The 15,661-nt window shown below is 45.8% G+C and overlaps 1 protein-coding gene across 2 annotated transcripts in view; it reads right to left on the reverse strand.

Moving 5' to 3' along the window:
* Nucleotides 1-15,661, reverse strand: part of ACAP2 (ArfGAP with coiled-coil, ankyrin repeat and PH domains 2) — a 152,544-nt gene that overhangs the window by 36,060 nt on the left and 100,823 nt on the right. For both annotated transcript variants that reach the window (XM_069727191.1, XM_069727189.1), the window contains 3 exons: nucleotides 12,887-12,956; nucleotides 11,148-11,242; nucleotides 1,646-1,830 (listed from right to left, as the gene is read on the reverse strand). In XM_069727191.1, the coding sequence (XP_069583292.1) occupies nucleotides 1,646-1,830; nucleotides 11,148-11,242; nucleotides 12,887-12,956 (350 nt within the window). The remainder of the gene's footprint in view (nucleotides 1-1,645; nucleotides 1,831-11,147; nucleotides 11,243-12,886; nucleotides 12,957-15,661) is intronic.

Genomic DNA, 15,661 nt, shown 5'->3' on the forward strand with positions numbered 1-15,661 from the left:
GAAGCTGCCTTTGCTCACACTTTTGATTAGAGGAAGAAATTGAATAATATCAAGCCACATCTTATATAGAAAAAATAATTATCAGAGCTAATGTTAAGAAGTTTACAGAGAGCAGTGAGTATTCACTACTCTTCAGTAAAACGCACAGTGTCAGCCGCCGCCTTCCTGCTGCGGCCGGAGGTCACGTGTGCCGCTACTTAAGAGAAATGAATATTCACCTATCTCCACGCCCAGAGAGGTGAATATTAATTTCTCTTAAGTAGCGGCACACATGACCGCCCGGCAGCTGCAGGAAGGCTCCAGCTAGGCTCCAACTGTCACTGTGCGCGATACTGAAGAGCAATGAATACTCACTGCTCTCTGCGCGCACAGTCCTGGCGTGCAGAGCAGTGAGTATTTTGGCAGCTGTGCTCTGCTTGTGAGTAGCATATGGCGTCCCTGCCATGCGCTGCTTACAAGCATAAAGCAGCTACTCGCAATGAAGCTGGACACTGCGAGGGAGCGCCGGGAAGGTAAGTGTAATGGTTTGGTCTTTTTATGTTTTCAGATGGGGCCATGCATACCAGGAGCGGGGTTGGGAGCCAAATCATACCAGAATAAGGATGGGACCATGCATACCAGGACTGGGATCAGGATGCTAAAGAGAAATGAATATTCATTGCCCTCCACGCCCCTAGGCGTGGAATGCAGAGACTACTCATTTCTCTTTAGACCCGCTGCTCCGCCGATGCCATTCCCCTACCTCCACACCACAGCCGGTACATCCGGACTGTAAGACGCACCTTCCATTTTCCTCCACATTTTGGGAGGAAAAAAAGTGTGTCTAATAGTCTTAAAAATACGTTAGATTTTCCCAAATAACTCAAAAACCACTTTAAAGTGATAAAGGGATACTCCTATCCCATAGAGTGAAGTCATATCATTAAGCTATGCCATCTCTTTGTGTTTGTGGAGCTTCAACCTATCAGACGCCAACAGTTTCTGAAAATAAATAAGTCACAGCACTAGCATGGCATAGAGTCCCTTTCTAATTCTTGCTGGCTCGGCTGCACAGGTCCATTCACCTGAATGTAAAGCATTCTCAGAATCATGTGGGTCCCAAAGGTTTGGAAGTGTAAAGCCCATACAAGGGGTTCTCCAGAACTCGCATATTGATGTCCTACCCTATAAATTACTCGTACTAAGGATAGGTTATTCATATTGGACCAGTACACGACAATGCACCCTTTAAGTTATTTTTAAAAGTTACTTAAGGTTGAGGGTCAGTTTATGCAATAGTAAAAGTGAGCACATTTATACGTGTGCGATGTTCATCAGCCCTCCAACAAATTCTAGACAATGAAACAATCAGTGTTTTAGCCTATGTTCTCCTAAATGATAACTACAGTTATGTAAAAGGGATTGTATTAGCATGCTAAGTGAATATTCAGTTTCTTTAACCACAATATGTATTTATTAGTGCATCATTAAAAACTTAGTAAAATTCCATTTCTCAATTATGAAAAATCTGTTTTTATAATTTTCTGTCTAATTCCACATATATGGGAGGTTATATAACGCGGAATAAAAATTAAAAAAAAGTCATTTTAACTCCAAAGATAGTAGCACTTGATGTAGTCAGTGTGCACATTGCACTGGGGCTTACCTGAGGCTCTGGATGCGGCTCTGCTGAGCTCTTCTACACCAAAGCTTTTATCACTGGAGCTCAGGCGGTTATCACTGCTCTTCCGGGATAACATTTTCTTCCTGGCCATTAGCTTGGATTCAACACTATTATCCACAAATTTCTTCTCCACATACTTTGCTTTGATGTAGGCCTCTTTCTCCTGCCTTTCATAGTGTAAGACAGAAGGTTGCCATTACAAGAGTCTTCTTCATAAGTTACTCAAAAACCCATCACAACTCTACTGACTAAAAGCACAAACAACACAGACATTATGGGTTTGACTTTTACATCCCACTGTGGGAAGAGGCAATGTCGCCTTTAGGAATAAGATCTAATTCACATGCGTGTCTCCTGAGGATCTACTACAGGGGTCCCCAACCTGTAAGCTCGGGAGCCACATGTGGCTCGCGGTCCCATGAACTGTGGCTCGCGTCTGTCTGCCAGCTTGGTGCATTAGCTCCAGGTCTAGCAAACAGGCATGAAAAGCACATTTCAAAATGGTGAATTTTTGAGTAGCCCTGCACAGAAGAGCAGATCTAGATGCACATATATTGGTTTTAGGGGTTTAGAGATGTTTTAAGTATGGGGGATGATATTAACTGTTAGAGCCAGTTCTTGAACCTGAATGCGATAGTGTATTGGGAGTCCTTGATGGGAGAAAGATTGAATTGGAGCATTTTGGTAACCCTTGGATCTCAGTGCACTTATTTGGAGTGATTTCTGTGGAAAAGCTTTGGTTATTATACTCGTAATGGGGGCTTTGGTTGACACTACATTGAGGGAGACAGGAGCAGGATGTTGCTCGTGACCCCCTCTCAGAGCTGAATGTGGCTCTCTAGGTCAAAAGGTTGGGGACCACTGATCTACTATAAGAAAAGCAGGTAGATATGTAGTGCTCTTCATAAAAGTAAGGGACAATAGTCAAGCAAATTCAATATATCTTGTATTTAATGGAATTAATGAGAATTAAAGAATAAAAAATATTCTTAAAAGGGTTGTCCACTACCTGGAAACCCATTTTCAAATGTAGTCATCCCCCTTGTAAAATACAAACAACATACACCGTGTGCAGAATTATTAGGCAAATTGTATTTTAGAGAATTATCTTTATTATTGATCAACAACTATTTTCTCAATCAACCTGTAATGGGGGTCTACCAAGCTGGGGTACCTCTTTCAGTACCACCCCGTGTTTCAGGAGGTCCACTCTGCTTTGGCTGGAGTCTGAATGAAGGACGCTGGCTGGAATTGCTTGGTTACATGGGCGCATATAAAAGATCACTGCTTCTCCACGTATTTCCAGTCTGACAACACTTTACTCACAGGACACAGAATATATCACACAGATACAGAGGCCAATATTTACTGTGGGAATTACAAAGGTGAGGGGCAGACAAAAGGGGAATATCGTGTTCCCTCTGCCCAGGCGCGCAGCCTGTGGGCTGATGCATTAGGGACATGCATCTCACATGGAACCTATTATACATACATATAACTGCACAACATATTCTGGGTGCTGAGTGGTTCCGTAACACAACCCAAAAGACTCAAATATCAAAGCTTAATATTTTTGGAAGTTGTAGTGTTTTTTTTTTAGATTTGGCTATCTTAGGAGGATATCTGTTTGTGCAAGTAACTATTACTGTGCAGAATTATTAGGCAACTTAATAAAAGAGGGATTTTTTGGTACTTACCGCAAAATCTCTTTCTTGGAACCTTCATTGGGGGACACAGATATCCGTGGGTGTATGCTGCTGCTGCTGCTAGGAGGCTGACACTATGCAAAAAAGGAAAAAGAGTAGCTCCTCCCTGGCAGTATACACCCACAGACATTCACCAAGCACCTCAGTTGGTGTAAAAAGCAGTAGGAGAAGCGACAGAACTCAGAATGTATAAGCACCAACTAAACCAGGGCACTCAGGCCCCAAACACGGTACAAGAACAAACAAGCAGGGAGGGTGCTGTGTCCCCCAATGAAGGCTCCAAGAAAGAGATTTTACGGTAAGTACCAAAAAATCCCTCTTTCTGTAGCGCTTCATTGGGGGACAGAGATAACCGTGGGACGTCCAAAAGCAGTCCCAGAGAAGGGTGGGTAACAAAAAGACTAAGAGAAGGGCTCAGGTCGGCCGGTGTGCAACCGCCGCCTGTAGTACCTTCCTACCAAAATCTGTATCAGACGAGGCCTGTGTATGGACCCTATAGAACCTCGTAAAAGTGTGCAAAGACGACTAGGTTGCGGCCTTGCAAACCTGCAAGGCGGAGGCCTGGTGATGAACAGCCCAAGAAGCTCCGACAGCTCTGGTGGAGTGGGCCCGCAGCCCGGGAGGGGGCCGTGTCTCATGAATACGGTAGGATTCCGTTATCGCTGAGCGAATCCAGCGAGAGATTGTGGATTTGGACGCTTGAAGGCCTTTCCGGTGACCCTCAGAGATGACAAACAGAGAATCGGATTGGCAAAAGGGGGCAGTTCTAGATAGACCAAATGGCCCTGACCACATCCAGTTTGTGAAGAGACTTCTCCAGGGGATGAACCGGGGAAGGGCAAAATGAGGGAAGGATGATGTCCTCATTGATGTGGAAAGAAGATACCACCTTGGGAAGGAACGCAGGGACAGGTCTGAGAACTACCTTGTCCTGATGAAGAACCAGAAACGGGGAACGGCAGGAAAAGGCTACCAACTCGGAGACCCTCCTGATTGATGCGATAGCGATGAGGGAAGGGAAAAAGAAACATCCTGAAGAGGTTCGAAGGGAGCGGCCTGAAGAGCACTGAGAACCAGGTTGAGATCCCAAGGTTCCAAAGGGGAACGGAAAGGATGATGCGCAACTCCCTGGAGAAAGGTCTTTACCTGAGAAATGGAAGACAAGTCCCTTTGGAAAAGAATGGACAAAGCGGAGACTTGGCCCTTTAGGGTACTGAGGGACAGTCCCGAATCGAGACCTGACTGAAGGAAGCCAAGAAAGTCCGGAAGGGAAAATGACATAGGAAAAACCTGGTTTGTTTCACACCACCGGAAAAAGGCCTTCCAGTAACTGTGGTAAATGCGAGAAGAAGCCGGCTTTCTGGCTCTGATCATGGTTTGTATGACCTGTTGAGAAAAACAGGACTCCCTCAGGACCGCGGCCTCAATGGCCATGCCATTAATCTCAGAGACTGAGAACTCTTGTGGAAGAGCAGGCCCTGTGAGAGAAGGTCTGGGCGGTCTGGGAGTCTCCAAGGGGTATCGGTGAGCATGTTCACGAGTTCCGCATACCAAGGGCGTCTTGGCCAGTCTGGCGCTATCAGGATAACTGGAATTCCCTCCAACTTTATCTTCTTTACTACCCTTAGGATCAAGGGAAGAGGATGGGGAACAGGTAAAGAATCTGAAACTGGGACCACGGCATTACCAGAGCGTAGTGGCCGATGGCCAGAGGGTCCCGGGATCTGGTTACATCAGATACATAAGGTCGACATCTGGAGTGCCCCAGCGATGACCAATTTGATCAAAGACTGAGGAATGGAGAGACCACTCGCCTGCTGCCAGACTCTGGCGGCTGAGGAAAATCGGCTGCCCAATTTTCGACCCCCAGGATGAGAACAGCTGATATGGCCGGAACGTGGCATTCCGCTCACCTTAGAATTTTTGCCGTTTCCGCCATCATCTGACTGCTGCGAGTCCCGCCCTGGTGGTTAGAGTACGCCACGGCCGTGGTGTTGTCCGACTGAATGCGGACGGGACGACTGGTCAGGAGAGACTGCCAATGGCATAGGGCAAGGAAGATTGCTCTGATCTCCAGGAGATTAATGGGAAGAAGAGCCTCCTGGGTGGTCTAGCGGCCCTGCGCTGTGTGTTGTTGAAAGTCTGCTCCCCATCCGAGCAGGTTGGCATCGGTGGTGATGACCTGCCACCGAAGGGGAATGAAGAACCTCCCTCTCAGGACTGAAGAGGACAGAGTCCACCAGGTTAGGTACTGCTGTGCTTGGAGAGGAAGACGAACAGGACGGTCCAAAGAGGTCGCGGACCTGTTCCAGGCGGACAGAAGAAACAGCTGGAGAGGGCGAGTGAAGAACTAGTCGAAGGGTACGGCCTCCATGGAGGCTACCATCTTTCCCAGGACTCCCATACAGAACCGTAGTAAGCGGGGAGCTGGGTATTTTAGAGATCGGACTGCTTTGCAGAGAACAGTGAACTTGTCCTTTGGGAGAAAGGCCCGAGCCAAGATCGTGTTGAATTTCATGCCCAGGAAGGACAGGCGCTGGGAAGGAATCAGAGATTACTTGTCTCGGTTGATGATCCAGCCGAGACGAGTCAGAGTGTCCAGAGAGATTTGGAGACTTCGAGCACAGTCTCGATGGGATGATCCCTTGATCAACAGGTCGTCCAGTTAAGGGATAATTAGAATCCCCCTGGAATGAAGGATGGCCATGACCATCGCCATGATCTTGGTGAAAACTCTGGGAGCAGACGCCAGGCCGAAAGGAAGGGCCGTGAATTGGTAGTGGTCATCCTGGATTGCAAACCGAAGGAATCTCTGGTGCCGTTAACAAATGGGAACATGAAGGTACGCATCTTGAATGTCCACCGAGCAGAGAAACTCCCCGGGTTCCATGGCGGCGATCACTGACCGTAAGGATTCCATCCTGAAGTTGCGGAGACGGACGTGGCGGTTCAGTAGTTTTATATCCAGAATCGGACCAAGAGAACCGTCCTTCTACTTGAACCTCTTCGTAGTCCCGAAGTACATGGACAACTGTTCGTTGGAAGGAACGGGAACAACTACTCCGGCGGCAACCAGGGAAGACACGGCCTAAAGAAAACCGGGTAACTGGGATGCCTGTTTCGGTGGATGAGAGAGAAAGTAGAAACTTTCTGGGAGGGAAGAAAATTTGATCTTGTAGCCGGAGGTGACGATCTCTCTGACCCAGGCATTGCTGACCACCAATAGCCAGGCGTCCTTGAAAGAAAGAAGCCTGCCTCCCACCCTGGAAAGCGACCCATCACTTAGAACGGTATCTGTTGGAACGGGACCCAGAGGACCTTGAAGGTTGGCTCTTAGGTCTCCAGCTGGGGGCTGGCTTGTAAGAAGGTTTCCTTCATTTGCCTGAGGCCGCGGGGCGCTCCTGTTGCGATGAGGGATCTGAGGTTGCAAATGGGCGAAAATGCCGAAAGGGCCGAGGGCCCTTTCTGTTGAAAAAGTGTTTGGGCCTAGACGGAGGAAGAGAGGTGCTTTTGCCTCCAGTTGCGTCCGAAATTACCAGGTCTAGCTGAGCTCCAAGCAGCCTGGAACCCTGGAAGGCTACGTTGTTGAGGGACTTTTTGGAAGTGGTATCTGCGCTCCACGCCTTCAGCCAAAGGATGCGGCTAATAGCCACGATGTTGCTACTTGCTCTGGCCGCACAAGCTGCTGCATCCAAGGTATTTGCCAGCGTGGTTAATCTGGTCTGCAAGTTCGGCTAGCTCGTCTGGGGAAGCCAAAGCTAAAATGCCCGAGCGAAGAATCTTGGCCCAGGCAGAGATGGCCTTCGCCACCCAGGTGGATGCGAAACTGGGGCAGAGGGAAGCGCCCGTTGCCTCAAAGGCTGATTTGGCTACTGCCTCAATCTGTCTGTCCGTCGCATCCTTAAGAGACGCACCGTCCGGTAAGGAAAGAACTGTCTTAGAAGAAAGACGAGAAACCGGCGGGTCCACTTTAGGGGACTCTGCCCACCTGGAAAGAAGATCGGCACTAAAAGGATATAGAACGTCCAGGTGTTTTCTTCCCGAAAAACGCTTTTCGGGATGCTCCCAGTGTTTAGACAGGGTAGACTCAAACTCCTCGTGGTTGGGAAAGGAGAGAGAGGGATGTTTTACTCGCTTAAAGGAAATGGAAGGATCCTGGGAAGGAGCCTCGTCCTGCTTAAGTTTGAGGGTTTGAGAGATAGCCGAGATGAGACTATCAACGATAGCCTGCATACTAGAAGTCTGGTCTGAATCAGAGTCAGACCCGGACTGGGAATCTATATCCGACCCAAGGTCCTCCTCCGAAGAGGGGAATTGGGAAGAGGACAGCAGCTTGGGCGCTGCGGAGGGACCCGGAGAGCTGGATGAAGAGCCAGACCGAGTCCTCTTTCTAGAACAGCTGGCTAGTCTGTCTCTTTGAGGGTCGGTATCAGGTGCGTGCGAATCGCCATGAGAGATGTTCGGAGCACTGGTGGCTGCAGACAGCTGTGGAAGTCGTTCAAGCACCTGGACCAGAGACTGTGATACCTTAGTCAGGTCAGAGACTGACTGGGACATGGCAACGGCCCACTCTGGAGGAGGGGGAGTGCACTCACCCTGGGCATCGGAGGTTTCCTGAGGGGCAGACATGGTTGGAGGACTGCAGGACTGGCAGAAAGGCGACGACTGGCCTGCTGACCACTTCTTCTTGCAGCGTGCGCAAGCGTAATGAGTTATGGTAGGTTTGGAACGAGAGGCCCCAAGAGAGTTGGACATAAGTAGATTCTGATGGGCTTATACTAAGAATAATAAACTTGGGAGAACCTGCTGCAGTATAAGGGAGATACTGAAGGGAGGTGCTGAGATAGCGCAGAAAAAAGCCTACCGGTACCGCGGACAGCAGAGTTATCGGTGTCCCTCAAACTGACATTCCTCCCTCCAGATAGGAAGCAATGCGCACTGAGCTGCAGTTTCCAAGATGGAGGAAAAGCAGGAAGTCTCTGCGTTGAATAAGGGGGCGTGCCTAAGAGATTGGCCGATGAAGGAGGAGGCCAAATGCTCCTGATAGAGCCGATGCAAGAGGGGGCGTGCCACATATGAGGGGGCGGCCGGTGAGTGGCCAGAGACATGGCACAGAGAAAATGCGGCCAAAAAGGGGGTGTGGCCAGCCGGAGCGACAAAAGTGAAAGTAAGACTCCGGGGGAAGAGGGGAAGTGACCGCAAACTAAAGAAAAAGAGGCGCGCTGGGATACCCAGTAAGGGGTGTGCTAGAGAACTTGCCGCGGGCACGCAATTAAAAAAACTCTCCGGACGCTGCGGAGACCATGGGGTCGATGATCTTTTACCTTTCTTGTATTCCGGCTCCACATGTCATAAGGATCGTCCAGGGGCCCATGGTAGGGAGGGTCGATGGATCACAGATTCGTCATCCACAAGATGGTATCAACCCCCTTAATGAAGGGGGAGGTCACTGCTGGTGGCCACCGTCTTCCTCTCAGCACTCTCCGAGGAGAGGGGTGAGGGGGACATTTGGCCAGGACAGCCACCATTTAGACCCTGGAGCACCTGTGAAGGTGACAGGGGATAAAGTCCTGCCAGCGGCCTGAGAGATGCGATGTGGGTGACACCACACTGCTCGCTCAGCCGCCTCTCTTGGGAAGGCAGAGTGAAAATAATACCCTGATTCCCTGGATTGTTGTATCTGAAAAACTAAGAAGAAAGTTACTAAAAAACAACAAACCTGTTAGGAAACAAAGGTTAGCTGCGGATCTCAAAATCCAGGTCCGCCTCCTATAGACACTAAGCACAAACTGAGGTGCTTGGTGCCTGTCAGTGGGTGTATACTGCCAGGGAGGAGCTACTCTTTTTCCTTTTTTGCATAGTATCAGCCTCCAGCAGCAACATACACCCACGGTTATCTGTGTCCCCCAATGAAGCGATAAAGAAAATCAAATATATTCCCATCTCACTTGTTTATTTTCACCAGATAAACCAATATAACTGCACAAAATTTAGAAATAAACATTTCTGACATGCAAAACAAAACCCCCAAAAATTAATGACCAATATAGCCACCTTTCTTTATGATGACACTCAACTGCCTTCCATCCATAGATTCTGTCAGTTGCTTGATCTGTTTACGATCAACATTGCGTGCAGCAGCCACCACAGCCTCCCAGACACAGTTCCTAGAGGTGTTCTGTTTTCCCTCCCTGTAGATTTCACATTTTATGAGGGACCACAGGTTCTCTTTGGGGTTCAGATCAGGTGAACAAGGGGGCCGTGTCATTTTTTCTTCTTTGAGACCTTTACAGGCCAGCCACGGAGTAGTTAGAGGCATGTGGAGTAGTGGTGACATGTGGAGTAGTTGGAGGCATGTGATGGAGCATTATCCTGCATGAAAATCATGTTTTTCCTGAACGATACCAACTTCTTCCTGTACCACTGCTTGAAGAAGTTGTCTTCCAGAAACTGGCAGTAGGTCTGGGAGTTGAGCCTCACTCCATCCTCAACCCGAAAAGGTACAACAAGGTCATCTTTGATTATACCAGCCCATACCAGTACCCCACCTCCACCTTGCTGGCGTCTGAGTCGGAGTGGAGCTCTCTGCCCTTTACTGACCCAGCCTCTGGCCCATCAAGAGTCACTCTCATTTCATCAGTCCATAAAACCTTTGAAAAGTCAGTCTTAAGATATTTCTTGGCCCAGTCTTGACGTTTTATCTTATGGTTCTTGTTTAAAGGTGGTCGTTTTTCAGCCTTCCTTACCTTGGCCATGTCCCTGTGTATCAAACACCTTGTGCTTTTTGTTACTTCAGTAACGTTGCAGCTCTGAAATATGACAAAACTGGTGGCAAATGGCATCTTGGCAGCTTCACGCTTGATTTTCCTCAATTCATGGGCAGTTATTTTGCACCTTTTTTGCCCAACACGCTTCTTGCGACCCTGTTGGCTATTTGTCATGAAACGCTTCATTGGTCGGTGATCACGCTTCAAAAGTTTGGCGAAACTGCTGCATCCCTCTGCAAAACATCTCACAATTTTTGACTTTTCAGAGCCCGTCAAATCTCTCTTCTGACCCATTTTGCCAAAGGAAAGGAAGTTGCCTAATAATTAAGCACAACTTATATAGGGTTTTGATGTCATTGGACAACACCCCACCTCATTACAGAGATGCACATCACCTGATTTACTTAATTGGTAGTTGGCTCTCAAGCCTGAACAGCTTGTAGTAGGACAACATGTATAAAAAATATCATGTGATCAAAATACAACTTGCCTAATAATTCTGCACACAGTGTATACAGCACTTACCTCCCATACTCGAGCCATTCCATTGTTGTCAGGTGTTGTGTGACATTGTTATGTCACGTGAGCTCTGTTGCCAATAAGAGTCAACTATTGGGCTGATGCACATTCCCCCCTTCAGACAAGCAGAAGTGAAAGCGCTGCAGACACTGATTGGCTACAGGGGTCTCGTGACATTACAATGTCAAGCACGCTCCAAGAGTCCGCAAGCTGACATCCTTGGAATGGAGTCAGTGTGGGACGGGACTATATTTTATTTTTAAAGCAGGACTACATAAAAAAAAAGGGTTGTCCATGTTGTGGGAAATTCCTTCAGCAAATTCAAACCTCGACTGGTGAGAAAACAATCATATAGAAATTCTTAATAATGGTTATGTTGGCAAGGTCATACTTTTACCCTATTTCTATTTCAACAGTAAAATACCCCAAATAATATAGATATTATAAGGAAACAAAAAAGACATCAGAGACACTTATTATATTGGAACTTACCGCTGACATCCATTTTGAGGCTTTTTTATTCCCATGGCATCAACACGTGCTTCATATATACTATTTATTACATCATTCCCTAATTCACACATCAGCTATGTAAATAAGGGGAAAATTAGAGTACATTAAATATAAAGTTCACTGTAAATGCAATATACACAATCTTTACAAATGCATTAGCATCACATCGTATGCAAATTTTCTCTTCAGAGAGGAAGAGGACTAGAACCGGTTTTGTGCACCAGTGCTCAGGAAGGATATAATGGAACTAGAGAGAGTACAAAGGAGGGCAACAAAATTAATAAAGGGGATGGGAGAACTACAATACCCAGATAGATTAGCAAAATTAGGATTATTTAGTCTAGAAAAAAGACGACTGAGGGGCGATCTAATAACCATGTATAAGTATATAAGGGGACAATACAAATATCTCGCTGAGGATCTGTTTATACCAAGGAAGGTGACGGGCACAAGGGGGCATTCTTTGCGTCTGGAGGATAGAAGGTTTTTCCACCAACATAGAAGAGGATTCTTTACTGTTAGGGCGGTGAGAATCTGGAATTGCTTGCCTGAGGAGGTGGTGATGGCGAACTCAGTCGAGGGGTTCAAGAGAGGCCTGGATGTCTTCCTGGAGCAGAACAATATTGTATCATACAATTATTAGGTTCTGTAGAAGGACGTAGATCTGGGGATTTATTATGATGGAATATAGGCTGAACTGGATGGACAAATGTCTTTTTTCGACCTTACTAACTATGTTACTATGTAACTCTAGTGCCACCTGTTGGAAGCAGTGATCCTAAAAGTCAATATCGACTCTTTAACAAGCCTTGCAATAGGACTTGCGATAAATGCCAAACCAGGATCTCAATTTGCAGACATGGTGTTTCAGGGTGTTGCCTATCGTCAGTGCAAAGTATGAGAACTAATTTGGCTAGCTAAGACCCTCTGGACTGGAGTCTAAGGGGTAACATTTCTCCTTGTTGGAGTGTCACCTAGCCAAATCAAATCTCATACTTTGCAATGACAAGAGGCAACACCTCAAAACAGTGTAACTGTAAATTGAGATTTTGGTTTGCCATTTATCTCAAGTCATATTGCAAGGATTTTTAAAGGATTGATATTAACTTTTAGGATTCCAATAGGTGGTGCTAAAGTTTTAGTCCTCTTTCTCTCTGAAGAGACAATTTGTATATTTCATTTCCCAGAGGAGCATGCATGGCTTATAAGTCTCCAGACTGACATGCCAGGCTTAGCACTTTCCATAAGAAGAAACGTTACCCCTTAGATCCCTGTCACAATGTATAAAAAAGGCACATTCAATGCTTTAAAAGGGAACGAAAATGAAATTTTGCTTATATTGCTCTAAAGAATTTTGATATTTTTTAGGACATCTGTATTTTGAACTCCTGAAATATTCACGTTTGTAGTTTTCATACTGTGCACTGGGCCTCACAATAGGCTGGTACTACCTAATGTATAAATCTTGCTTTAAAGGAGATATATCTTAGTAATCAAAGACAGGATTCCAATGACAGGTAACAAATCTATTATAAACGCGGTCACAGGACCATCATTGACATTAGGTGATGGTCCCAACCCATTTCATCCCTCTCCCCTGTACAGTGACATCTGCCCAGATCAAACCTAAAAAAATTATCATAATAAAGTTAAATAGATCTGCAGACTACCGGATTGTATGGTTCAGCCGTCTGCTATAAAGAGATTAAAATAAGTACCTTTAGTAGTTCAGGCTCCCATGTGTCCAAAGTTAAGGATCGCACTTTAGAAAAATGCACACCAAGACTCCTGTTGTGTAAAAAAAAAAAACAATGATTATAAAGGCAATACACATGGTCATGCCAAAAAATTAGCATACTATACTATTGTTCCTCTTTAACAGTCACATTAGAATTCAGAAACCTTTCACATCACTTCATTCTTGTAAAATTAGCAACTCAAAAATATTGGCAAGTGTCACAGCACGTAGACGTACACTGTTCTCCATCATATGCACATAGCACGGGCACGCATATTCACTCCACACGACACCCTCAAAAAATCAACCTCAGCGATGGGTAATTTTTTTCTGATTTTGCTTCCAAGTAGTAATAACTTTAAAAAAAAATGTTTTAGTGTAGTTGTACAAGACCTTGTTATTTTTACACCATTATTGGGGTACATATAGGCCACGATTCATCAAAACGGACAATTTTTTGCTGTTCTTAATAGTTGTGGTGGAGTCATATGCTTCTGATTCATGAGGAGGTGCGCTATGCCAGAAATCTAACTCCAGTCCCTGATCGGAGTAAGATTTCTGGAGTAAGTAATGCCACAGATTGTCATGAAAAGTAGCTAAGGTTTTGTGCAAATTCCAAGCTACCCCAAAATTTTGCAACTTTTCAAAGCCATTTAAACCAGAATATTAGCAAAATGTATTTCATGAATTGGGGCCATATGGTATTAAATACGTTTTGTGACATTGTGGGTGGAGAAAAACCCAGCAATTTTGCCACTGTTTTTAAGGATTTTATTTAATGTCATTAATTGTGCTTCATAAGCTATGTTCATTTTATTGTGTGATTCAGTAGGACTACTAAATTTATAGTTTGCTTTATCGCTTACGTACATTGTTTCACAAAATAAAATTTTGTGTCTGTTATGAGAGTCTCATAACCAGGTCTGTGGAGTCGGTAAGCCAAAACTTCAACTCAGACTCCCTCATACATGCCTCATTACTGAGCATGTACATAAAGTGCAGCACAGATTCATCTCCACTAAACCTCCGACCCCACAGCATTGCCTCACTAATGAGCCTGTACATAAAGTGCAGCACAGATTCATCTCACCTAAACCTCCGACCCCACAGCATTGCCTCACTACTGAGCATGTACATAAAGTGCAGCACAGATTCATCTCACCTAAACCTCCGACCCCACAGCATTGCCTCACTACTGAGCATGTACATAAAGTGCAGCACAGATTCATCTCACCTAAACCTCCGACCCCACAGCATTGCCTCACTACTGAGCATGTACATAAAGTGCAGCACAGATTCATCTCCACTAAACCTCCGACCCCACAGCACTGCCTCACTACTGAGCATGTACATAAAGTGCAGCACAGATTCATCTCCACTAAACCTCCGACCCCACAGCACTGCCTCACTAATGAGCCTGTACATAAAGTGCAGCACAGATTCATCTCACCTAAACCTCCGACCCCACAGCATTGCCTCACTACTGAGCATGTACATAAAGTGCAGCACAGATTCATCTCACCTAAACCTCCGACCCCACAGCATTGCCTCACTACTGAGCATGTACATAAAGTGCAGCACAGATTCATCTCCACTAAACCTCCGACCCCACAGCACTGCCTCACTACTGAGCATGTACATAAAGTGCAGCACAGATTCATCTCCACTAAACCTCCGACCCCACAGCACTGCCTCACTACTGAGCATGTACATAAAGTGCAGCACAGATTCATCTCAACTAAACCTCCGACCCCACCGCACTGCCTCACTACTGAGCATGTACATAAAGTGCAGCACAGATTCATCTCCACTAAACCTCTGACCGCACAGCACTGCCTCACTACTGAGCATGTACATAAAGTGCAGCACAGATACATCTCCACTAAACCTCCGACCCCATAGCACTGCCTCACTACTGAGCATGTACATAAAGTGCAGCACAGATTCATCTCCACTAAACCTCCGACCCCACAGCACTGCCTCACTACTGAGCATGTACATAAAGTGCAGCACAGATTCATCTCCACTAAACCTCTGACCCCACAGCACTGCCTCACTACTGAGCATGTACATAAAGTGCAGCACAGATACATCTCCACTAAACCTCCGACCCCACAGCACTGCCTCACTACTGAGCATGTACATAAAGTGCAGCACAGATTCATCTCCACTAAACCTCAGACCCCACAGCACTGCCTCACTACTGAGCATGTACATAAAGTGCAGCACAGATTCATCTCACCTAAACCTCCGACCCCACAGCATTGCCTCACTACTAAGCATGTACATAAAGTGCAGCACAGATTCATCTCCACTAAACCTCAGACCCCACAGCACTGCCTCACTACTGAGCCTGCACATAAAGTGCAGCACAGATTCATCTCAGATAAAAGCCGAGATCCTTACATCAGGAACAGATCAGACATTTATAGGACATTTCATAACTTTCCCAAATTGTTCTGAAAACATTTACAGCACATTCTAAACTTTAACCAATCTATTATATATTTTAGTCAGTCCATTTTATACCAACTCCACGACTCCGACTCCACAGCCCTTAAATCATAACCTTAAGATCTCTGTAGACAGAAGTGTAAGGACTTGTTCTTTTTGCAGGACCACTTGTAGTTTTTTTTATTGGTAAATACTCATTTATAATAATTTTTATCTCTGTTATTGGAAAGTGCTCTGAACAGAAAACAGCTATTCTGGCACTGTTTTTTTTCAATTTTCTTTAATAATTAGCAAGTTTAGT

This window comes from Ranitomeya imitator, chromosome 5 (genome assembly GCF_032444005.1).
Source record: "Ranitomeya imitator isolate aRanImi1 chromosome 5, aRanImi1.pri, whole genome shotgun sequence".
NCBI lineage: Eukaryota > Metazoa > Chordata > Amphibia > Anura > Dendrobatidae > Ranitomeya > Ranitomeya imitator.